Raw genomic sequence first — 26,808 nt, forward strand, 5'->3', positions numbered from 1 at the left:
CCCAAAGTCATAGTATCCTCCGAGAATAATGATTGACATTGATAGCTTGAGTCCAAATTCATAATTTTCTCCTACGGAAAGGATTGATTCTGATAACATGAACTCAAAATGGATGTTTCTTATTACTAGGGTAAGAATAACCCAAAGTCAAAATCTTATAAACCAACATCATTGAAACCGTAATCAAAGCATCATGTCTAGGTTGCTTCATAAATAAATTCATCATTCTTGTAGTCCTCAAACCTTGCTCTACTAAACTTGTTGAACATGGATAGCCAACAAGAGGGTGTTCCCGCCTCGAAACGCCTAAACCACCACCACACTAGACGGTCCTCTACCTCTATATCCACCAAAATAAACCAAGTCATGGCTCCGACCACCAAAGCCATGCACTGTATCAGAAACTTAAACAAACAATTTTCTCATTCGTAGAAACCACCATTGTCATCTTACCAACAAAAACCAATCCATCTAAATAATCTATTGAGTCACCAAGATACCCAAGCATGAAGCAAATTGGTGAGGTTGTTGGGCTCGGGTCGGTTCCATGCAGTCATTAATTAGAACCAGCATTGAACCAACAAAACCTAGTTTGGTTCGGTTTGAGTATTTTCAATCTCTAGAACCGAGTAAAACTCGAACTGACAAAAATCGGTTTGTTTTCTCAAATTTGTGGTTCCAATTCTATGCAATTTCAATGTTAAAAAAAATTATGTGCAACTTTGAAGGTTTCATACCCATATCTGATTTAGGTTTTCAAAATAAGATCTCATAAAAACTTAATATTTCTATTAAAAAAAAAACTAATATTTATGAATCAGAACTTAATACCAATATATTAGACTTTGAAGACCCATATCTACTTCCATCTTGAACCTATCGCAACTGTCAATGAATTTCTTGATATGAAAATTATGTTGGTTGAGGGAGATGGAAGAAGAGGGATCGAGGGAGTAGATAAGAGAAAGGAAGAAGTGATTAAAAAATTTTGGTTACATTTATTGAATAAAAGCAGAAGAGTGAGAAAGGAAGAACAGAAGAGAAGATAAGCGGAGAGGGAGGGAGGGAGGGGGAGAGAGAGAGGTTGTGGTGTTGGGTGGCTGAGAGAGAGTGAGGGTTTGAGAGGTGAGTTTTTGATTATGTTAGAGAAACAAATATAATGTGTGCAAGACTATTGTGATTGCATAGATTTGGGCAACTTTACCAACTTAAAAATTGCCACCTAGCAAAAAAAAAAACATATATATTAGTTCGTTTCAAAATAATTAGTCTTTTGCTCAATGCTCTGCATGTGTAAAAAAGCTTGTATTATTATTATATTAAGAAAAAAAAAGGAAGTTATTTGAGAAAAAAGAAGTGGGAGATTATATGAATTAAGGGTGGTTACTGTCTGAAATTTTTTTTTTATTTACTTTATTATATAATTTTTTATTTTATTATTTACCATATTACCACTCAATTATTAAAAGTTATTTAAAATTAGGGAAAAATTCATGAATAGTACCCGAAGTAAGGCCCACTATTAATTTCAGTACACCAATTTCCAAAACATAAACTTTGGTACATCAAATATGAAACCCGACCCAATATACATACACGACGTCAATGACGCCGTTAGTCTTGTGACAGCTGTCACATTTCAAGGGGTAAAATGGTCTCTTCATATTTTTTACTCTGAGCACCCAGTAATCTCTCTTCTCTTATTCTGGGCACCCATCTCTATCTCTCTCTCTCTCTCTCTCTCTCTCGCGCAAAATAGAGGGCATAGCTAGACATCAAAAGTCTTCTCTGCAAGTGAGCCTTAGCCTCAAAACTCCCAGACATAAAAAAAAAAAAAAACCACAGCAATAATATACTCTACAGCCAACGACGCCGTTTTGGGTATGGGACTTCAAGCCGGTTGGACCCTGCCGGGGCTCACCCCCAAGCCCTGCGACACCTGCAAGTCGTCGCCGTCGGCCGTCTTCTGCCGCGCCGACTCGGCCTACCTCTGCCTGACCTGCGACTCCAAGATCCACTGCGCCAACAAGCTCGCGTCGCGCCACCAGCGCGTGTGGATGTGCGAGGTCTGCGAGCAAGCTCCGGCCGCCGTCACGTGCAATGCCGACGCCGCCGCCCTCTGCGTCACGTGCGACGCCGACATCCACTCCGCCAATCCGCTCGCGCGTCGCCACGAGCGCGTCCCCGTGGAGCCGTTCCTAGACTCGGCCGAGTCCATCGTCAAATCCACCTCGGCTGCTGGCCTCAACGACGCCGTTTCGCCTCTTAAAAACGAAGACGCCGATTCTCTGCTCATTCCCAACCTGAATTTCAGCGCCAAGTTCATTGATGCTCTCGACATCAAGCCCGGGGATATGTTCTTCCCGGAAATGGAATCGTTATTCGAACTCGATTACCCGAACCCGATCCAAAACTCCAGTTCGGGTATGGATAGCGTGGTTCCGGTTCAACCCGACCCGATTCCACCTCCTCCTGTCGTCAACCAACCCCCTCATGAAAATTGCTTCGACATTGACTTCTGCAGAAACAAGCTCTCTTCCTCCTTCAGTTATCCAGCTCAATCAATCAGCCAAAGCGTAAGTGTTACATCTTCCTTTTGTTTTTCCGGTAAAAATTAACGGAAAACAGTTTGGATTTTCTATACTGATTCTCCAGTTTAATTTTCCGATTTTCAGGTCTCGTCGTCCTCCTTAGAGGTGGGAGTTGTTCCCGACGGAAATTCATTGTCCGAGAAAGAGAGGGGGCTAATGTATGAGACGGGGACCAGGGGAGTGAGGGAGGGAGAAAGAGAGGGGGCTAAAAAATGAAAAACCAATTTTGCCCTTCATTATGTGTGTAATGGCAGGCGAATTGACGGCGTCATTGACGTCGTGTATGTATATTGGGTCGGGTTTCATATTTGATGTACCAAAGTTTATGTTTTGGAAATTGGTGTACTGAAATTAATAGTGGGCCTTACTTCGGGTACTATTCATGAATTTTTCCCTTAAAATTAAGGGTGGTGCTATTCGCACACCCATTTTCTCTATTCACATATCCCTTCTATTTATCTATTACTTTAATTTAATTTATTTTATTTTTTTACAAATTACACTAACCATTGACTTGATGCACATTTACGCAAGCATACGTATCGTTGTCAAGATAGGGAAATATTATGCTCAAAGTTATCGTACCACGGGAATTAGTGGCTAACCCACAATCGTTGAGTAATCGAAAATAAAGACACTTAGCACACAAAGAAAAAGAAGAAAAGAAAATATATAAAAATGTTGCTCTAAGGCACGAAGCCTTAGCAATGCAGCCTAATCAAAACTAAGAGCCTAGTGATGACTATTTTAACTACCCTCCCTAAAAATTCTGTTTTTTTTTTTTTTGTTTCTTTCTATTTGGTAAGTCAATCATCCTCAAATCCTAAACCTTATTTTCTTGCGGACACAGAGAACTTCAAAACTCTTTATGATTTTCTCTTTTCTTTTACATCAAAAACTTCTCTAGCATAGTCATTCTATCTCTCTAATGTGATGCTTTGAAGTTTAATTATGATAGAACAAGCAACTTTAGACCCATCTTTGGAAAAAAAATTACATCTGATTTGCAATGGAGACATGGAAGAAAAATATGAGTTTAGTGATCATTCGAGCCCTTTTGAATCCATAATTCTTGGTACGATTCTAACTAAAATTATTTGGTGTATTTCAATCCATCGCTCTCGGCTAAAAAGATCAATTCCTCAGCGATTTGGTGGACTAGGAGCTTTAAATTTGTGTGTTCTATTCGTCTTAGTTTGATTTTTGTATGACTTGCTTGCTAATCATGGTTTTGACTTGAGTTGATTGATAATTTTGAAATTATTAACGCTTTGATTTCATTTTGACTTTAGTCATATTATCACTCTACAAAATGCTTTATGTCACTGGGAATAGTATCTTGAATCAACTTTGCTTAATCAAATGTGAGAGGTTTTGGATCTCCTTTAGTTTAGGTGATATGCTTATATCTTTCTTCAGTTTTGCATAGCAGTCATGATGACATACCTAAATCTCCAAACCCAGTTACATCGTGATTTTTCATCTGAGCCCTAAACTTTGTCTCACTAATTGCAGAACATTTGACAGATTGCACTTCGTCCTGGCCATCGATTTTTTTTTCCTACTGTACTGAATCTTCTATTCTGATCCGATTCGGACCTGTTCCTTGTGTCCAATGTCCTAATCTTATAGTGATAATAGAAAATACTCAAAAGAGTTTAAGCCAGATCCGAAGATGGACCCAAAACAATCGAGACACATAGCACCCAACAACAGAGACTATATCTTCAGGCTAGCTTTAGCCGTGAACCACCAAGGATCTTAGGAAAATGCTAGGTATGTAGCAAAAAGGCGCCATCAATAAAGTGCTTGTGAAATCTAACCTTAACAGAGAGAGAGAGAGAGTAATAATTTTACTAGATATTTGATTTCATAATACGAGTCTGACATATATTTATATCTAGGCGGCTAGGGTGAGCCACACCATCTATAGAGAGTTTATCAAGCATATTATGGTATCTAAACAAAAAGAGTACGTCCTAGTATTACATTGGTTATTTTAAGTCTGACAACCGAGACAAAAGAGTTCAAACTCTATTATGTAACTAAATGAGCATAACACAATCCAAGGATCAAATCAAAAATAACATAAACACAACTATATTAATCAATGGAAACATGAACTAGTGCTACATGGTTTAAACAAATCACCTGATTCATTCATGATTGAACTCATACAACTCTATAATGTAAGATCAAATATGGACATAACACATATCATCATAAAGTAATTGATGATTTAGCTTAATATCAATCCTAGTTTAACATGGATACAAACAGCAAATCAATACTAGTGACTTAATGAATAGTGTATCAATTCATTAAGGATAGTAATCCATTGCTTAGTCTACAAGGAAGGCTACAAGTTGTGATACATTAGGAATCTAAGAGTGAAACCTAAACCGACAAGGAATGCTTTAATGGGAAGCTTCTTGAGGGTTAAGTCACCCATATATATACAGATGAATTGGTCCCTAATCCATACCGACGTTTTTGCATAAGTTCTGTCCATTGAGAAGCAAGTTGGTAAGTAACAGAAGACCATATTCAGTGATTGTGTTGTGCAGTTGCAGAGATGGAATCCATGCCAGTAATTGCTGAAGGTAAGCCTTAATCCCTTTTATGATTGTTATGCATATGTTGTGAGCATGTAACTATGGTTTTACAATTGGTATAAGAGCATAGGCTCACAAATATGAAAAATAGTTTTAGGGTTTTGCAAAACAAACATAATTTTTTTTTAAGGGTTTTTGCTTTACGGGTCAAGTAACTGATCAGGTTACTGACCAAGTCACTGGTCATGTAACTGATCAGGTACCTGACCAAGTAAGTAACTGACCAGGTAACTGACCAAGTAACTGGTCAGGTACCTGATCAAGGTAAGTTACTTAAGTCGACTGCTGCATCTGGTTAATTATAAAATTCACGCTTCCGCTATGATTTTTTTAAGCAGCAAATTGGGGAAAAAGCAAAAACAGATTTTTCGGTGAAATTGATTTCGATTCATAGCATGATAATTGAGTTTTTGATTGTGCTCAAGAACCCTAGTTGCATTCCCGGCGTGCGTTAGGCTAGAGTAGATGGTGACCGGATGAAATTTACAATTTCTTGATTGTTCTGTGGTTTCTTGGAATCGAATCAATTTTGGTTATGCTTGAATATGCATGTTGAATTGATTGATGATATGGTATTGTATCTGTTATTGTGTAAAATTGTATGAAGAACAAAAATCTCCCAGATTTTGTTTACACGTCGTTAAAGTTGACAGATACAAGAGCTTAATTTTCTTACAAGGATGAATCTGGATAGAATGTAAAGTAAAAGAGCTCATATGTTTTGTGGTTTTCTGTTGGCATAAATGATTATGATGCACAAAGCATCCTTCATTGATGTTGGCAGAAAACATTGATCAGGTACGTGTAACTGACAAGTAACTGTACCTGATCGAGTAACAAAACTGAAATTGTGTTTTGTATTTTAAAACTATGCTTCAATTTTATCTTCCAAAGAAGTGGTCAAGTGTGGTTTTAGAATACAAAACAGCAGTATGCATGCTTGATGAAAATAAATTCGGATACTTAGAAATTTTTCTTCTGTCTAAAGATGTGGATAAATTTCTTTGGATAACTTGTTTTCATTGAACATGGCATATTGATAAAGAACTCCAGGATGTTATGCTTCTGCTCAAAAGTGTTGCTTAACGTTATTTTTGGTTATGGACTGATATGAATGCAAGTATGGTTTGTTTAGGTTTTCTGTATGTTCTTGTTTTGGTTGCTTAAAGCTAAATAAAACACAGAAAACTTAAAATTAATTTTCTTTACAAAATTGAGAACTCACTCGAATTTTTGTTTGGACTAAATACTCGTTACTCCTCATACTTTTGCATGAAAAACAGTTTAGTCCAAAATTTTAAAATTAAACAGTTTAGTCCTTATTCTTTCTAATTCTCACACAACAGGTCGTAAAATGACTATTATACCCCTCACTTTTTTTTTTCTCTTCTCTCTCTCTCTCTCTATATATATATATATATATATATATATAGTGTGTGTGTGTGTGTATATATATATATATATATATATATATCTCTCTCTCTATATACACACACACACACACACACACACACATATATGTGTGTGTGTGTGTGTGTGTGTGTGTGTGTGTGTGTATAGAGAGAGAGAGAGGCAGAAAAAATAAATAAATAAAAAGAGAGAAAAATAAAAAAATAAAAAGTGAGGGGTATAATAGTCGTTTTAGGACTTGTTGTGTGAGAATTAGAAAGAATAAGGACTAAACTGTTTAATTTTAAAATTTTGGACTAAACTGTTTTTCATGCAAAAGTATGAGGAGTAACGAGTATTTAGTCCTTTTTGTTTTGCTCCTTAGGTAACTCTTACATGAACTTGAACAGTGTCTTGATGTTAACTGGAACCAACTATAGAGCTTGGCTAGACTCTGTGGAAAATTATATGGGAATGCATGAGAACATAGACTATTGCTTTACTGAGGATAAGCTTGAAGAGTTAAATGAAAAGAGCACCAAGAAAGATACTGATCTTTACAAGAAGTGGCATAGATCCAATAGAATGGCTAAGAACCTCATCAGAACATCTATGTCTAAGACTGTCAGGGGAAATATAGAAGAGCCTGAGCTAGCATCAGATTTTCTGGAACTCATAGGTGCTAAGTTTAAAGAAAGTGAAAAAGCAGAAGCAGCTAGGCTAACCAAGGAGTTTCATGATTTGAAGTACATGGGTTCAGGGGGAGTCAGAGAGCATATCATGAAGATGATCAATATAAATGGCAGACTCAGGGAACTCTTGATGGGGGTTAGGGATGATCAGGTAGTGCATTATGCACTACATTCCTTGCCTAACAGTTTTAGTCATCTTAGGACCAGTTACAACTCTCAAAAGGGAAACTGGACTCTAGATGAACTTATATCCATCTGTGTGGATGAGGAATCTAGGATTAAGGAAGAAAAGCAAACTGCTACAACCATTAACCTCATTGAGAAGCCTAAAAGGAAAAAGCCCCAGAATAAGCTCAAGCCTACCAAAGCCATAACTAAGAGTTCAACAGCTGCAGTGGCCAAGGAAAACAGGCCATTCAGGTTCAAGTGCTACTTTTGCAAAAGAGTAGGACACATGAAAAAGGACTGCACTGGCTATAAGAACTGGTTAGCCAAAAAGGGTAAGATTTTTTCTAATACAGTTTTTTCCTTAGAAATTAATCTTATAAATGTTGAACCACAGTCTTGGTGGATAGATTCAGGCTCACCTATTCATATTACTAATTCTTTGCAGGGATTCATAAGGAGGAGAATCCCAAAAAGTGATGAAGTGAACCTGTGTGTAGGCAATGGCATGAGAGTGGCAGTCAAGGCTATTGGAACCTTAAAGCTCGATTTAGGATTAGGAAAATTGTTAGTTTTGGATAATGTTTTTTATGTACCTTCCATGAGAAGGAATTTGGTTTCAGTTTCTCTTTTAGTAAAATCTGGTTGTAGACTTGCTATTGATAGTAATGGAATTCTTATTTCTAAAAAATTCTGTTCAAATTGGTTCTGGTGTTATTATGAATGATTATTTACAGTTAAATTGTTCAATGGCTCAACAAGAAATTTTACTTGTTGAAAATAACACAAACAGTACTAGCGCTTTAACAGGTGTTAAAAGAACCAAACTAAATGAAAAGTCTGAATTTTTATGGCATAGAAGACTCGGCCATGTTTCAAAAGAGAGACTGAAAATTTTGGTGAAAAACAACATCCTAAATGAACTTGATTTTTCTGATCTAACAGACTGTGTTGAATGCTTTAAGGGAAAAATAACTAATACGAGAAAGAAGACTGCATATAGAAGCCAAAATTTATTAGAACTCATACACATCAATATGTGGACCATTTACGCATCAAACTATCTGTGGGAATGTGTATTTTATCACATTCATTGATGACTTTTCTAGATACAGTTATATTTATCTACTTTCAGAAAAGGCACAAGCATTGAAAGCTTTTCAAATCTTTAAGTCTGAAGTAAAAAATCAACTAGAAAAGAAAATCAAAACAGTAAGATCAGATAGAGGAGGTGAGTTCTATGGCAAGTACACTGAATCCGGCCAACAAAAGGGTCCATTTGCCTTGTTTTTACAAGACAATGGAATTAAAGCTCAATATACAACACCCTATAACCCACAACAGAATGGTGTTGCAGAGAGAAAGAATAGGACTCTTTTGAACATGGTTAGATGTATGATGTGTATAACAGGTTTGCCTAAATTTCTGTGGGGTGAGGCTTTAAAAACTGCAAATTATATTTGCAACAGGACACCTAGCAAAGCCATAGAAAAGACTGCTTTTGAGCTTTGGTGTGGCAGGAAACCTAGTCTTCACCACTGCCATGTTTGGTGATGTCATGCAGAAGCTAGGATTTATAATCCAAGCTTGAATAAACTTGATCCAAAGACAATTAGTTGCTATTTTATAGGTTATCCAGATAAATCTAAAGGCTATAAATTATATTCTGCTCATCATTCACCTAGAATTTTTGAAACACATCAAGTAAAGTTTCTAAGTGAAAAAGTTCACAATACAAACCTTGAGGATTTATCTTCAGATCTAGATTTTGAGGAAATTGTGTCAGATGAGAATGTAAGTGTAGCATTGCCTTTAGAACAAGATGTAACTGATCAAGTCACTGGTCGAGTAACTGACCAAGTAACTGTCACTTGACAAGTAACTGACCATGTCACTGGTCAAGTAACTGACCAAGTCACTGATCGAGTATCTGATCAAGTACCTGTAACTGGTCAAGTAACTGACCAAGTAACTGTCATTGGACAAGTAACTGACCATGTCACTGACCATGTAACTGACCACGTAACTGATCAAGTACCTACAGCTCAACCTAATCCTGAACATCCTCAGCCTAGAAGATCACAGAGAGCAAGAAAACCAACTTATGGGGGGGGAAGAGAGTGACTACATTGTTTATCTGCAAGAAGCAGAAATTGAAATGGACTGTGCAGAGGACAATGATCCAACTACATTTAATCAGGCCATTGAAAGTAGTGAATCTCATCAATGGCAGCTGATAGGAGCATTTTAATGCGACGTTTTAACTGCATTTCCCTACATTTTCTGCGTTATTTCCTTAATAAAACTCTGTTTAGGAAAGTTTCCATTCTTGATTGGGAAAGTTCCTATTTGTAGAAAGTTTCTATTTTGTAGTTTCTATTTTTCATTTTTGGAAAGATTCCATTTTCAGTTTAGGAAAGTTGCCATTTTTCATTTTAGGAAAGTTTCTATTTTTCTTACTAGTTTCTATTTTCAGGACCTCGGAGCTAAAAAGTGGAAATGAACTCACGAATGGAAAGAGGAGCTTGCAAACGTCAAGGGGAGCAAAAATGAGACAAAATGGACCACAGAAATGAGCAGAAATGAAGAAAAGAAGTTTTCCTGTTCCAACCAGGAAACCCTGCGAAAGGGAGGAGAGCTTACCAAGCAAGTTTCCAACGCAACCATGAAAAAGAAATGGAAAAATAAAGTGTTATGACGTTGGAAGGTGACAAGGCTTGAAGTTGAAGCAACAAGGCCCAAGAACTCTCAAGAATGAATTGGATTTTCGGCAAATTGGATAAAAGCCCATAAAAGCCCATGCAATTAGGGTTTGTGACGCAAGATAAACCCTAGGAAATCTTTTGCCGTGAAAATACAAAGAAGGAGAGAGAATGTGCGTGAAAATCAAGCAAGAACCTAGAAGATTTCGGCAAGAGATTTTCTAGGGCAATTTTAATGGAAAGATAAACCCTAGGAGACCTTTTGCCGTCCAAGCCAAGAGGAAAAGAAGGAATTGCCGTGAGAATCAAGAAGAAAACCCTAGAGATTTCGGCAAAGAGATATTCTAGGGAGAGTTTTAAGGAAAGAAGAAGTGTGAAGACCAAGAAAAGCTCAAAACAAGTCTAGATACATTCCCTACTTTCTCTAAGATAATCTTGGCCGAAATAAGAGAGATAAAATCAGAAAATATTCAAGGAATTTCGGCAAGAATATTTAGGGAGATATTTTAGAGAATTTTGTGATTGGTTGGACCACATCATAGGGCTTATGTGGCAAGCTAGCATTGGAGGAAGTCATGTGGAATTATCACATTAATTTCGTGGAAAATAAAGAGGAGTGCACGGCTTGGAGAGCAAGGATGCCGTGCTCCTATGTATACTCCCTCTTTCTCAACGTTAAGGGTCCCTCTCTTTTGACGTTTTAACTTTAGAAAAAAAATCAGATAAGTTCCTTAGCATAGCCGTGAGTCTCTCCATCCTCTAGAGCAAGCCACGAAGTTCAAGCAAGGCCAAGGAAGAGAAGAAGAAGCCGTGATCTATTCCTCCACCATCCACCTTTGAAGCTTGCTTTCAAGTTTCAAAGGATTCATCATTATTCACCCATCATCATCTTCCATCCACGGTGTAATTCGACCTCTACTTTGTAACCTTTGCTTTGTATTTCGTTGGTTTTGCTCTAGTTGACATATATGGTTGAACAAATAATTAATTTCTGGAATTTTTATGGTTGAATGATATTTTCAGATTCATATATTGTAATTCGAGAGTTGCTTATGTGAGTTTGTTTAATTAAATTTGCTTTACAGAAAACTTTTATATGTTTATCTTATTTGGGTCGACACTTATAGGATTTGCATGTAATTGGTGCTAGGTTTAAGAACATAATTCAACTTTTTGTTTTGTGTAAACTTGAATCAAAGTAGTAAAGGTTTTGGACAAAGATCGAATTTAATTAACGAGGATTGCAATTAGGTGGACTTTTCCATACTAAGTTGTACACTTGAGTTGATAGCCTTTCTCTATGTCTAATGCGTTAAACATGTCATGATTGACTAGCTTTCTAGGGTTTGATTACATGTTTGATAGGATTAATCTAGGTGTTCGCTTAGGTTGATTAGCATTGAAAAGTAAAATATGGGAAATCATTTGCTTTCGAATGTTTCACATGATCAACTCCTTTCTCATGACTTAGATGAACAATATTAGGGTTTGAATCGATTTTAATCATGGTTTCGGTTTTGATCTTTGTTCTCCCATTCCATCATTATCTTTATGTTTTTGCATTTTAATTGTTTTACTTATTTAGTTTTATTTTCGAAAATCAAAACCAAAAATCCCCCCTTTTTGTAAATATGTATATATTTTGTTTTATCTTTGTGAATATTAGACTTTGTTTTAATTTTAATTGTTTAATTGTTTGACAATGACAGGTGTACCCTCAATCCCCGGAATAGAACGATCCCTATTTGCTTATACTACTAACGATATTTTCAGGGTTAAATTATGCGCTTGCAATAAGCGTGTCAGCAGCTAGCAATGGAAGCAGAAATTAATTCCATGAGTCAAAATGCAGTTTGGGAATTAGTTGAACCTGACCCAAATCAGAAACCTATAGGTTGTAAATGGGTTTTCAAAACCAAAAGAGATGTAAATGGCAATGTAGAGAGACATAAAGCAAGATTAGTTGCCAAGGGTTTTACACAGAAGGAGGGCATTGATTTTACTAAGACTTTTTCTCCAGTTTCTATAAAAGACTCGTTTAGGATAATCATGGCTTTAGTGGCTCACTTTGATATGGAGTTGCACCAAATGGATTTTGCAGGGAATTATCCAGACTCCAAGAAGTCGACTTGTGGATATGTATTCATGCTTGCAGGAGATGCTATTGCTTGGAAAACCATGAAGCAAACTCTTGTTTCAACTTCTACTATGCAAGCTGAATTTATTGCAGTATATGAAACTGTGTGTGAAGGACTTTGGATTAGGAATTTTTTGATGCAGACCAAAGTGTTAAGTCACATTGTGGCTGGTACACTTGTGATCTATTGTGACAATGAAGCAGCTGTTTTCTTTAGCAAGAACAGTAAAAGATCAAATAATTCCAAACACATTGATTTAAAGTATTACAGTGTTAGAGAAAGGGTAAAGCATGGTGAAATAGCTGTTTTAAGTATTGACACAAATTCACAGCTAGCAGATCCTTTCACCAAGGCCTTGTCAGTAGCAGCATTCCAGAAGCATGCAGCATTCCAGAAGCATACAGCAAGCATTGGAGTTTTAGTAAATCTAGATGCTTAGGTTCAGTAGAGAGTTAGTCCAGTTGGAGCATTTAAAATTCTAAGGCTTTTTGAGTTCTTGTATTTTCAGTTGTGATCTTTTGTTTTATTTATCACAACTCATTTGTAATGACAGATTTTATTATTAATAAATTTTGAGGTATTTTCAGATTTTGGTTATTGCTGCAGCTTTTATTAAATGTTCTGAAAATTGTCGATTTTGTACTTAAAGTTATACTTGCTATCAGATGGCTTAAATCATGTTTAGCATGATGTTAAGGTTCAAGCAATAATTTTAAGCCATCGGTGTTCAGAAAAATTGCTTGAGTTTCTGGTTTTAGAAACATACAGTTGGACCTAATATATGTTTACTTGTTGATACACATTAACATATATTGTATCACTTCTGGTTTGACATATGTGGATTGCAGGAGCTTGTGTTTGTGGTTTTGAAACTCTGCATTTTTGTTAAAATGTATACTGTTTCTTGCTCTGCATAAGTAACTGTAATCTGACCATGTTGGAATGGATTTTCGATTTGAGTTTGTCATCTGGCGCGCACTTCAGTAAGTTAAGTAGGTTTTGATGTTTTCTGGTGCAAATCATCGAGCATGGTATGTGTGAGTCCAAGGGGGAGATTGTAAGATCAAATATGGACATAACACATATCATCATAAAGTAATTGATGATTTAGCTTAATATCAATCCTAGTTTAACATGGATACAAACAGTAAATCAATACTAGTGACTTAATGAATAGTGTATCAATTCATGAGTGCCGTTCCCCTGGTCAGCTACTGACCAGGGATGATATGGTCAACTACCGTCCGATTTCAATCGGACGGTTAACAGATCTCATCTTTTAAAAAACTAGAGAGCTGTCAACCGTCTGATTGAAATCGGACGGTAGTTGACCATATCATCCCTGGTCAGCTACTGACCAGGGGAACATCCCTGTCAATTCATTAAGGATAGTAATCCATTGCTTAGTCTACAAGGAAGGCTAAAAGTTGTGATACATTAGGAATCTAAGAGTGAAACCTAAACCGACAAGGAATGCTTTAATGGGAAGCTTCTTGAGGGTTAAGTCACCCATATATATACAGATGAATTGGTCCCTGATTACTACCGACGTTTTTGCATAAGTTCTGTCCATTGAGAAGCAAGTTGGTAAGTAACAGAAGACCATATTCAGTGATCGTGTTGTGCAGTTGCAGAGATGGAATCCATGCCAGTAATTGCTGAAGGTAAGCCTTAATCCCTTTTATGATTGTTATGCATATGTTGTGAGCATGTAACTATGGTTTTACATATAAGCCTTGATCTTCTCATCTTCTCTGGTTTTAAGCTCCTTCAATGGGGTATGGGGTAGGACTTTATGCTTATTGTTACAGAGAGAGCAGGGACCATAAGCACTTTATTTGTATTGGATGATTAACTCTAAAAGTCCTCCTATAAAGATATCTCTTAAGGATCAAGTGAGCTTAGTAAGCATCCTAATGTATCACGTATTCATAGGCTTAACTTGTAACCTAACTACCTAAGTAATGAATTCCTAACCAAAGAGTTGACATACTTAACTCATTAGGTATATAGGTTTTATATTACTATATACCTCCTAATGATTGGAACAAGATTTTAATCAGATTTATTTACTAAAACATAGATAATGATAGGTCCTATATAGTTTTAACATATTAGTTTTTAAAAAAAAACTCGAACAAAAATACTAAAAGTAAGTCAATACTATGGTAACAAATAACAATTATTCTCTGACAATAAAATGCACTTTATTGCATCGATAGTTTTTGCTGAAAGTTTATTTTGTTGGAGGATATTTTAGTACTCAACCCATTCTGATCCGGCGAGGATCTTAACTCGGATAGGTAGGTAGGTACTTTTCTTAGGAGCTTAATTTTTGCTACAATACCCTCAAATATATACAAGGAGGCACCACACCAGCGTGCATGCATTTTTTGAGCTTGTTAAAGTCATATAGTTTCAAGACCAATAAAAAAAAAACAGAGTAATATATGAAGTCTTTTAGGAACAAATAAAGATCTACACATGAATGGTTTTGGACCATCGTATCTGCGATCCCCATATGACTCATTCCGGCCACTAAGAGACGATTAGCATAATGATCCGGCCAAACAAGAACAATATTATTAGTGAGATTGGTGTAGAGGTTTTGAATGATAGATAACTTATTTTATTTTATTTTATTTTGATAGTTAAGCAAGCAAACTTTTAGATATAAACCTAGTAACTAAGATGACATTGAAACTTTTAGAATACTTTCATTTAATCTCAACATTTTAATTTAAATCCAATAGTAACTGACTCGAAATTTCATGGGCACTGATTACCAAGTGAACATCTATGAAATTTCAATCTAATATTTTACACATCAACCATTGTAGTAGAGTGATGATTCCCAACAAACAAGAACAATATTATTGAGATGTCTTTTTACCCGTAATATAAGATAATATTATACTGTCATACCTCATATGTCATGTATATGTTGTGTACATATATGATGACATTACCTTTCATCTTGAAGAGATGCTAGGTTCTTATTTTACTCATACTTAACATTAAGTTAATGTTATGACTGGTAAATTAGTTAATTCTACTTTTTCTACCTCTCAATTTTTAATTTAGGGATCAGTGCCTTTTATATTTATGATGTAATTGCAAAACTGTGTTCTCTTTGGTCTCAGTAGGAGTTGTCGGTTTCCCAAAAGAGTAATGATAGTAATAATTGATAGAAAAAGCTAGTGAAGAGAAAAAAAATAAAAAACAAGAACAATATTGCACGCCAACAGAAAAAGAGAGAACTAGCCATATAAACGGGAAAGAAACAAGGCAAAATCAAAGTTGTAACATGTTATGAAAATCCTTACACTAGATCACATATGCCCGAGGCTCTAAAACAAGCTGTATTCATGTGTTCACATGTGGACTCCATTCTTTCTCCCTCCCCAATATTGATTCTCCACTATAATTAATTTATGAGTCATCCACTCAAATCAAATCTTTTTTGTTCATGTCCTGAATGATCCCCTCCCCTCGCTCTCCCTCTCCATTGTTATATAAGTACCCCCATAAGAGCTTCACCTACTTGAACTCCCAGACTTTGCCTACCAATGCTTAGAACTCTGAAATAAATCTTTTGAAGAAATTTGAAAGGCTTGGTTAGCTATAAGGTGGGTGTGCTCTTTCTTTAAACCTCTTAAAGACTCCATCTTTATCGCATTTTGATTCAAAGGGGCTCTCACCGCCTTTTTTTGTATAAAATATACACTGCTCTGGGTTTTCTCTCCACCGCTTGGCCTTTACAACTCTCTCTCTCTCTCTCTCTCTCTCTCTCTGAGACTCAGACACAAACAGAGACAAAGATTATGCCTTTGCAATAGAATCATGCACCCAGAAGCCCAATTTTTAATTCTTCATTGTCGTTTTTAATTGCCCACCATAAAGTTTTCTTTCTGTATTTGCAGACCTTTGAGAATCTAAGCACCATGGCTGGCCAGCAGGACCAAAACAAGGCGGCTAAAAAGTTGCAGAAAAGCTATTTTGATGTGTTGGGTTTGTGCTGTTCATCAGAAGTGCCTTTAGTTGAGAACATCCTGAAGCCTCTTCTTGGTGTCAAAGAGGTTTCTGTGGTTGTGGCTACAAGAACTGTGATTGTTGTTCATGATAGCCTCCTCATTTCTCAGCTTCAAATTGGTAAAGTACCCTCAGATTCTTATTTTATGAAGAAAGAAAGAGAAGTACTCAGTAATCAACTTCTCTGTAATTCTAGAAATTATACCAAAATGAGGCTTTACTGTCACAGATAGGTAGGAAGGTTACTTGATTTTGTGGCACTTGTTTTTTTTTTGTTTTTTTTTTGGCTATGCTTCAAGTTTGTTGATGATTGATGGTCACAGTTGGTCATTGATTTTTCAAAATTTATGCGAGAAAAGTGATCAGATTCTTTCTTCTCCAAAAGAAAAAGGTGATCAAATTTTCTGATATTGCTTGCTTGCACAATCAGAAAGCAAAATTTGTTCAGACAAAGGTGAATGATGAGGTGTCGTGGTCGGTAGACACGTCTCCTTTTCTGTTAGTGAGTGATGAATAGGTAGACCATGAACTGTTATGAAACCAAAAGATATGGAGGAAGATAGGATGTTGTGGGTTTTTTTATTTTATTTTTTTATAAATATGTGCATATGAACCATGCTAGTAACGGTCCAAATGTAACAAACGTCATACCAACTGGTATAAATCCGTTTCTTACCCAAATTCGCGTAGTACCATTGTTTTCATTTCTTATAATTCATATTTCAGTTTTTTTTTTTTTTTTTTTTTGTTTGTAGCAAATCCACATGTTTCATACATCATTCTTCACTCCCCCCCCCCCGGGCCATCAACTTTTGTTGCATGTAACTGTCATATTTTTCTTCTTTTTACGTTAAGGAAATGTTATATATGCTTTACTACTGTATCAATTTTACTCTAATTGGCTTTCTGTTAGTTCCTTGTACGTTTTTACCTAATATTTCTTGTGATCCTTGTATAATATTAATTGCTAAATGCCTCACATGCTTTGTGTGAGTTGCTCGTTGCGCTATCATAAGAACGGGAACATATGTAGTCATCACTCACTTTTTTAGGATTGATTCCCACGTCTAATTAGAGTCAAATCATTGCATTGTACGTCCACTTCTAATAAAGATATTCCCAAGAAAACTGTTTTTAGTAAGTGGTAGAGTACCTTTTGACCAAAAATCGACCTTTTTTTTTGTAAGTGGTAGAGTACCTTTTGATAAAAAAAAAATCGACTTTTTAGTTAGCGTTAGTGTCTTGTTTGAGCCAACAATGCCCTTGTCAGCCTAATGACATTTTTTTGAGAAACAAAGAAATTCATCAATCCAAGTGAGTACACCAACAGGGATGACACAGTAAATCTCAACTAGAGAAGATGACTTACTCATACCCCACATATAGAACCATCGATTACAGATGTCATGAGCCGATAGGGGCTCAACTGTAACCTAATAACCTATCCTAGAAGAAGTCCCGATACATCCTTACAGCCAACCTCAAAAAGAGACAATTCCCTTCTAACACCATATACCAAAACCACCATTATACGTGTAGGGACGCCTCTCCTTCACATTGACAACAAAAAAACATCAAAATTAAAAACAACTAGTACCTGGAAATGACACCATAACATTGGCAAAACTTGGTAAACAACTCTAGCTCAAAAAGAGTAGGGACAAATTAAACCTAAACAACACCTAAACCGAAATAAAACCCTAATAAAAAAACTAAAAACACAAGTCGCCGCGAACCACCTCGCTTCCCGAAAGAGCCGACATCGGACGGTGAACAGCGATCACTGGAAACTCGAACTAATGCCAAAAGGACATCAACCATCTGTTACTTAGACACCGCCATGCCAAGCAAACCCACCGAGTACATGTACAGCCCCATTCTGTCGCTACAAGTGCAATCCACCGATCCAAACACCGCCACTAACCACCACCGTCCAAAGTCAGAAAATCCATGTCCCTTTGAACCCCAACCCAGCCTCCAATGAACCCAATCCAGATCAGCAGAGGGAGAGAAGAGAAATCCGTCGAAGATCCCGAGCAACCCATCTGCACTTGGTCGAAGATCCTAAGCACCCAATCCACTCCGTCAGAGAACTAGATCGCAAAGTCACATCCGCACCAGACCCCAAACAGAGAAGAAAAAGAACGCAGCCACCGTCCGTCTGCACTCGCCTACATATAAACTGATCGGAGAAACAAACCAACCTGTCCGGCGGCACCCAAGCCACACCGGCGTAGAGGCGCCGCCGGACAAGCAATGGAACGAAAGTGTCAACTGCCAAACTCGCTATCACATTCAACTCTCCCAACTTCTAGCTGCTGAAATGTCAATGTCATTAGGGTCCCCAATGTTTCGAAAATTAAAACTGTCACCCTAATGACATTGACATTTCAGCAGCTAGAAGTTGGAGAGTTGAATGTGATAACGATTAACGAGTGCCCAAATGGATTGATTTTGATGTGAAGTTTGTCTAAATGTTGTGTTTGGTGATGGGTTTTCCTTATTAATGCAGTTAAGGAATTGAACCAAGCAAGACTAGAAGCAAATGTGAGAGTGTACGGGGCAGAGGACAATTTCAAGCAAAAATGGCCAAGTCCATATGCAATTGCCAGTGGCGTCCTTCTGTTGCCTTCATTTCTCAAATACGTATATCGACCACTGGGATGGCTTGCTCTCGGTGCGGTCGCTGTCGGCATTTTCCCTATTGCTATGAAAGGCATAGCATCCATTCGAAATCTGAGGCTTGACATCAACATCCTTATGATTGTTGCAGGTATATATATATATATATATATATGGCCTGTCAATATCTACTCCTACGTACAATTCAGCTTTACAGTCTCTATTTGCCTAATTTTCTAGTTTTGAACATGATAGGCTTTAGATCTGACCGGCAAAAAACATGGGTTTAATGAGACGTCACACACCATGTAGTGAGCATATGATTGTTCGACTGCTAAAACTTTTTGGCAAATATAAGACAATTTAAATGCTTCTAGGGTTTCTCTTTATTACCTCGCTTAATTTGCCTTTATTTTTATTTTTAAATTATCAAAATTACAAAATTGAATGTCCTAGTTACCCTTCTTTTGCTTTTTATTTTTATTTTTCAAAGAAAGCATACTATTTCGCATCAAAAAAAAAAAAAACGTACGATTTATTTAGGAAGACGTGTTAGAATTCTGGGTCATTTTTGGCTGTATTGTAGTGTGGCATTTTCTTTCTCTTGGCTACCGAGCTTTCTGGTATTCTCTTTTCGGTGAAGCAAATTAAGTTGCTGCCCACACCGCTCCACCGAACTTTGTAATACGATTTATTTAGTATTAGACTCAAAGTTGCTGCCCACACCGCCCCACCGAACCACCCATCTTGTATTACCTTTTGGATTATCAGAACAACAAAATTATATGTGTGTGTATTTTTTTATTTTAATTTTTTTATTATTATTATTATTATTATTTTATTTTTTTTTTTTGAACAATTTGGATTTTGTACAGAAACTAAAGCATCAAACTTACCCCTTCCATTTAAGCTAGAGATATCCTTGGTTTCAGGATATAGCACGTCACGCTCACCAAGTGAGGCTAACAGATTCTTCTTAGGGTTTTCTAGTATTGACTTCGAATTTTAGAATCGGATTGATATATACACTATACAGTATACACATTCTTAAGGACAAGGACACCACCTTCTATTAAGAACAAGTACGAATATCTATGGGTTTTCTAGTATTGACTTCTACTTTCAAGAAGTTTTACATTGTTCGTTTACTGATGAGGTATAAATTAAATATTAAAAAAAAAATTGAAAAAAAATCGATTGTGAACGTCATTGTTACTGCAATTTGGTTCAAAAAGGCACACAAGGGAAGATGAATAAAAACTTGATAACGTAATTACAGTTTTCTTTCCAAGATGTCACTAGAAAATTTTAAAGGCCATAACATCTCGTAGTCGACATTCTGACCTTATGCTAATGATTATTGCGATCAAGATATTGTTAATATAAAATATAAGATGACCACTGTTGTTTCTGAACTTTTGTGTTTGTAAATTTACATAGGATTAGTTTGTTATATGTATACTGGTGTTGGTAACTCATACAGTGTATATTTTCTACAGTGATTGGCACAATTGCTCTGAATGATTATCTGGAAGCTGGCACTATTGTCTTTCTCTTCACCATCGCAGAGTGGCTTGAGTCAAGGGCAGGGCACAAGGTTAGCAAAGTTGTGCATTAGTTTGAACAAATGAATGTTATCAGAGGGATGAATGACTATTAATTATAGATCATAAAACGGCTAAACATCATCATTGACATTCCCTTATCACCATGTTGTGTACTCAGGCAAAAGCAGTGATGTCATCGTTGATGAGTATGGCCCCTCAGAAAGCAGTGTTAGCAGATACAGGAGAAGTTGTGGATGTTGATGAGGTTAAGTTAAACACACTTCTTGCTGTGAAGGCCGGTGAAGTTATTCCCATTGATGGAATAGTTGTTGATGGCAAAGGTGAGGTTGATGAGAAAACACTAACAGGAGAGTCATATCCAGTTACCAAGGAAAAGGACTCCACTGTTTGGGCTGGCACCGTCAATCTCAATGGTAATGTGAATCTCCCTCCTACATACAGAGGAACAAATTTTTTGTCCAAAGGAGACGTCTACTTTTTATGTTTACTGATTAATTTGCAATTTTTGTAAAGGTTATATTAGTGTGAAAACTACAGCCTTAGCTGAAGACTGTGTGGTTGCTGAAATGTCTAAACTGGTGGAGGAGGCTCAAAACAGCAAAACCCGAACTGAGAGATTCATTGATAAGTGTGCAAAGTTTTATACTCCAGGTTAGTTTGCTGCCAATGCACTTCCTGTTCTCATAAGTTATGTTATCACTGAGTTAATCTCTTATCTTCTATTCCTTGGGGCTAGTGTTCTCTTGCCAACTACCTGACACATTATATTGTTAGAATGTGAAACATTACCCTAATTCAGAAATAATGTCAATGATTCAAATCGACAGTCTGGCAGTACAACATGCCAAACTGGTGCCAAGAACACATTTAAACCTTTCCACCTTTTAGTGACCAACTGCTTTTCCCATGTTTCCAGTATTAGCTAGAGAACATGCAAAGAGTTCTAATCAAACACTTCCTGTTATTGTTGTGCAGCGGTCCTAGTCATATCGATTTCTATTGCAGCGATACCAGCTGCATTACGTGTTCATAATTGGAGCAAATGGTTTCACTTGGCTTTGGTTGTTTTAGTAAGTGCTTGTCCGTGTGCACTCATCCTCTCTACACCAGTTGTGACTTTCTGCACACTTACAAAAGCAGCAACATCTGGTCTTTTGATCAAAGGGGGTGACTTCATTGAGATTCTTGCTAAAGTCAAAATCGTGGCTTTTGACAAAACTGGTACCATAACGAGGGGTGAATTTGTGGTGATGGATTTTCAATCTCTCCGTGACGACATTAGCTTGAACACTTTGATTTACTGGTGAGGAGTACACCTCATATTTCACCTTCTTTAAAGTTTTGCTTTACTAAAACCTAAAGGATATCAGAAAAGTAACATTGAGTTCTTTACTTGGATGAGAAATATTAAGTTTGTTATGTTGGAAGTGTTCTATGCTTCTATAATCCTCAAATAATTCTAAAAACTACAATTCATTTTCCATCTAGTGAATGAAAAGGAATTGTCCAATTAATTGAAAAATCTCACCATGCATAAAGATAATAGAACTAATGTTACTACATGATTGTTAGTTTACTAATGTTAGGCATAAAACCTGTTTTGAAGGGTTTCAAGCATTGAGAGGAAGGCTAGTCATCCAATGGCAGCGGCTCTTGTTGATTACGGAAGATCGTTTTCAATTGAGCCAAACCCTGAAAATGTGGAGAACTTCGAAAACTTTCCTGGGGAAGGCATCCATGGAAAGATAGATGGACAAGATATTTATATTGGAAGCAAAAGAATAGCTTTGAGAGCGTCTTGTGAAACAAGTGAGACCAAGTTACATATACTAGTGCAACATATTTTCTTTAAGCTGTATTCAGAGATAGCAAGTGACTCCAAAAATTTTGGTTCATGTTCTTTTCCCTTTCACCAAGTTGGTCAAGCTAAATGTTCTCATGGTTCTTTGCAACTCATTGCGATCTTCTAATCTCAGAAGCTCTGACTATTAATGTTTTTGAAATGGCAGTTCCAACCATTGAAGGATCTAAGGGTGGCAAGACTATAGGGTACATATACTGTGAACGAACCCCTGCTGGAGTCTTTACACTGTCTGATGCTTGTCGAACTGGGGCTGCAGATGCTGTTAGGGAGCTGAAGAAATTGGGTATTAAAACAGCCATGCTTACTGGAGATAGCCATGCCGCAGCTACGCAAGCGAATGAACAGGTGCATTATTTAATTTCCTAGCCTTCACATGCATATCTTCACATAATTTCCTAACTACATGCTGTTCATGAATGATAGTGCTGAAATAATAGGGTAATACCTCCGGACTTCAGATTCAGATATTTCTCGAGTTGACCTTCCTTCTGATTAAGAGTCTTTTGGGGTTGCCTAATCTGGTATAAATGTTGTTAATAGTAATGTTCTCTTAGTTAAATCATCTTTAGCAATGAACTTCATGTGCAACCAAGTCATTTTTGTTAGCAATGCTATAATCTGTCATTAAATCGTTTCTGTAATGTACTTTAGGACCTGTCTGATCACTATATATGGATCTAAAACTGCATATACATTTTCCTTGTAATTTAAGAAAATCGATATTAATAGTTGCAACTTTACCTGATCTGCAGCTTGAGCAAGCACTGGATGTAGTGCACGCAGAACTTCTTCCTGAAGACAAGGCAAAAATCATTAAAGAATTTAAAATGGAAGGAAACACAGCCATGGTTGGGGATGGCATCAACGATGCCCCTGCTTTGGCCACAGCTGATATTGGTATCTCGATGGGCATTTCAGGGTCAGCCCTTGCTCAAGACACTGGGAATATCATTTTAATGTCAAATGATGTCAGGAAACTACCGAAGGCAATCCAGCTTGCAAGAAGAGCCAAACGAAAAGTGATCGAGAATGTGATCTTATCAATCAGTACCAAAGTTGGTATTCTTGCACTGGCATTTGCAGGACATCCACTTGTTTGGGCAGCAGTTCTTGCAGATGTTGGGACATGCTTGCTTGTGATATTGAACAGCATGCTACTTTTGCAAGGAACTCACAGGCATGGAGAGAAACATGTACATAATCATGGAAAACATGAACACAGCCACTCTCACAGAAACCAGAAGTGTTTCTCTGACCAAAAAGTTGCAGAAGCGTGCAAGTCTCAAAGGTGTGCTTCTCAGAGGTGCGAATCAGAATGCAGGCCTAGTTCTAATTCGAGCTTGCCTGGCAATCATAAATGCAGTAGTGACTTACATGAGGCAAAGCACCATGATCATGGAAGCTGCAGATCTCATAACCATGGAAGCAATAGGCAAAGCCACACTCACACAAACCAGAATTGTTGCTCAGAAAGCAAAACTGTAGTAGCGTGTGAACCTCCAAAGTGTTCTTCTCAGAGTTGTGGATCAGACTGCCAGCCTAGTCCTCTGAAGGCAAGCTTGGCTGACAATTGTAAGTGTGAGGATTCGGAGGAGATTCACAGTTGCCCAAGAAATGATGAGTTGCATGAGGCAAAGAACTGTGATAATCATGATCTGGAGTCACAAATTAATCACAAGCATGGCTGTTTGCAGACTGAAAATTTCAGCTCATGTGAAGATCATGGGTGCACTGACTTGACTGTAAGGCATGGTCATGGTAGTTGTGGAGAGAGTCATGGAATCCATGAGAAAAAAGACTGCAACCACCATTCTGCTGCTTCTTTGGAGGAAAATTGGAGATCAAAGAGTATCGATCATTGCCACTCAAGTCATTGTGACAAAGAACATATCAGCAATGAAGCTTCTGAACAAATAGCTAGAACAAGCTGTGAGGAGCATCATCATCATCATCATCAACAACATCAGCATCAGCATCATCATCATCAAGATCAAAAATCACCTCCTCATATGATTATCGATATTGTGCAGAGTAGTAACCACACAGAATCAGCGTCCCCACATCCTTGCATCAGCTTAGGAACAAGGGGAAATGAGGTGTGTTGTTCACAACCGATGGCCTGTACGTTGGAAAAAAGAGAATTTGGTGGATGCTGCAAAAGCTACATGAAGGAATGCTGTAGTGGACATGGACCTATTGAGTCTAGCTACCAAGGTTCTTTAGCAAAGTAACAATTGAATAACTCTAGACCAACAGAAATAAGGATAATATCTTGATATATAAATTTATCTACTTGCTTTTCATCGAGGGAACAAAGCATTCAGCTAGGGGAATTAATTTTTGGCTAGCACGGGTATGATAAGAGAACTTAAACAATATGCAATGAGTTAAAAATGTTGGGTGTTTCTAAATGTACCCAGCAAAGTTTTTAATACACCCAGTAAATTTATTTATTTTAAAATATATCTAATTAAACCATCTAATTTCCCAAACTAACCTTATCTTGTACCCAGCAAAAAAAAAAAAAAAACACGGCCATGAAAACTTTCCCAGCATCCTTCATTCCTTTTCAGTGATTTCGATTAACCTCTCTTTTTGTAAAAGCATGGATTAACTAATTCACATCTTGTCTTTCGATCACGACTCTTAGGCCTCTCCTTTCCTGTCCGCTATGTACAATGAAATATGAAGGGGTATTGGTGTTGAAGATGTCGATTCTGTCAACTATTTGCTCGGAAGGGGCACTTGCAAAATGGAGCTCTACATTGGCTAATATCCTTAACAAAGAAACCTCTATAGCATATATTGTAATCATCGGAAATTCAAGAAGACAAGACTTCAAGAAACATAAGCAACCCAGGTGCTCAAATATTAGAGTCGGGCAATTTCGTTCTGAAAGATGGATCAAATGAGGACTGGAAGATTGATTAAACGGCAGCAATTTAATTTTTGTTCTCCATGTCTCTCACCTACAGTATTTACGTTAGGAAGTTTTCATCACTGTGTTCTTTTGCTGGGTACAAGATAAGGGCAACTTAAGAAAATTTGGTGGTTTAATTAGACATATTTAAAAATAAATAAATATGCTGGGTATACTTAGAATTTTGCCTGGTACATTTAGAAACACCCAAAATGTTTGCATCTCGTTGCATTTACTTCCCCAAGTGTTTACTAATTAGGAACTTTGGTCCACTACTACACAAAAGGCTTCACACGACGGTTTAAAACTGTCGTCTCACGTTGTGAATTTCCGTGGTCTATCGAGGCGTCGTCTGATGAAACGTCATTAGACGACGGTTTTTCAACTGTGGTGTGTCGACAGCAATTTGCTGTGGTGTTGACCACCGCCGTTGACCACCTGCCGACCCGTCGCTTGTGGCGGCGCGTGGCAGCGCGTCGGACCATATTTTTGGGTTCTGTTTTCAGTTTATGCATCTACGCATCGTTACGATCGTTTTGATATATTATAAGGTTATTTTAGAAAAAAGGTTGATGCATGCTAGATTTACGGTTTTATGCGTTATCTTCGGTTTGCGATCCGAGAGGATCCGATCGTCAGATTTACTTCAAATTGTGATATGTTGATCGTAGAGCTGTTCCGATGACTTTGTGTGGTCATGAATGAGGATTCGACCGTGGGATCGTCGTTTAAGTGCGTTTTATGAATTGTGCGCTAAGTTAATTATCGTATTTGGTTAGGTGATTGATGGTTTGAGTTGGCGGACGATTGTGAATCGTATCTTGGCTGTTAGAGAAGACGCAGCAGGATTTGGAGGTGTGTAAATCTCACGGTGTTTCGGTTGATAAATTAGTTATGTTTATTTTAGTATATTTTATTGTTAGCATGCAAAATCATTTATCAAAATAAATTATTTGTTTTAAAATATATGAACTTGATCGACAACGGTTCATGGGTAAGTTAAAACAATGTTTTGATATAAAATGATTTTCGAGTAGTTAATTTATAAAACTATAGTTGGTATTAGTGGTCATTCCTGCGTGAATGACTACGTATATATATATTTACGTGGAATATATATATAGATGGAGTGGCGTTGTGATATGTATATGTTTGATGGTTATATTGTTGAAAGAGTGAATTGAAAATGTGATGTGACATTGTGAGTCGTGTGGGATTTCCTTAAAAAGGTTTTATTCTGAGGACCAAAGGGTCTGAAGTTTGAAGGTTACAGTGGTAACCTGGATTTCTATTCTGAGGACCGAAGGGTCTGAAGTTTGAAGGTTACAGTGGTAACCTGGATTTCTATTCTGAGGGCCGAAGGGTCTAAAGTTTGGTCGTAAGGTTGAACCTTGGCAGAGGTGACAGGTTACGATTCAGTTGAGCTCGAGTCTGTCGTAGTTCAGGGAAGGTTTTTGGGGTTTTCGTTTGTGTTTACATGAGATTTGGATTTCTATGAATTCTATTGTTG

At 37.2% G+C, this 26,808-nt stretch overlaps 2 protein-coding genes across 4 annotated transcripts; both read left to right on the forward strand.

Annotated features, from left to right (window-relative positions):
* Window positions 1-1,774: 1,774 nt before the first annotated feature.
* LOC133711681 (zinc finger protein CONSTANS-LIKE 5-like) lies at window positions 1,775-2,807 on the forward strand. The gene is made up of 2 exons (XM_062137782.1): window positions 1,775-2,576; window positions 2,676-2,807. The coding sequence occupies exons 1-2, from the start codon at window positions 1,884-1,886 to the stop codon at window positions 2,805-2,807; spliced, it is 825 nt and encodes a 274-aa protein (XP_061993766.1). The 5' UTR covers window positions 1,775-1,883.
* Window positions 2,808-15,604: 12,797 nt separating this feature from the next.
* Window positions 15,605-24,685, forward strand: LOC133708275 (cadmium/zinc-transporting ATPase HMA3-like). Of its 3 annotated transcripts, XR_009845702.1 has the most exons (11): window positions 15,605-15,921; window positions 16,216-16,444; window positions 18,837-19,097; window positions 20,446-20,543; window positions 20,672-20,927; window positions 21,028-21,165; window positions 21,490-21,817; window positions 22,121-22,323; window positions 22,524-22,723; window positions 22,802-22,899; window positions 23,131-23,149. XR_009845702.1 is itself a non-coding variant. In XM_062133733.1 (10 exons), the coding sequence occupies exons 2-10, from the start codon at window positions 16,237-16,239 to the stop codon at window positions 24,607-24,609; spliced, it is 3,171 nt and encodes a 1,056-aa protein (XP_061989717.1). In that variant the 5' UTR covers window positions 15,605-15,921; window positions 16,216-16,236; the 3' UTR covers window positions 24,610-24,685. The 3 variants fall into 3 exon arrangements, 2 of the variants coding, with proteins under 2 accessions (XP_061989717.1, XP_061989718.1); XM_062133733.1 differs by lacking the exon at window positions 22,802-22,899 and having other exon boundaries at window positions 23,131-24,685; XM_062133734.1 differs by lacking the exons at window positions 18,837-19,097; window positions 22,802-22,899 and having other exon boundaries at window positions 23,131-24,685.
* Window positions 24,686-26,808: the final 2,123 nt, after the last annotated feature.

This window comes from Rosa rugosa, chromosome 5, assembly GCF_958449725.1.
Source record: "Rosa rugosa chromosome 5, drRosRugo1.1, whole genome shotgun sequence".
NCBI classification, from domain to species: Eukaryota; Viridiplantae; Streptophyta; class Magnoliopsida; order Rosales; family Rosaceae; genus Rosa; species Rosa rugosa.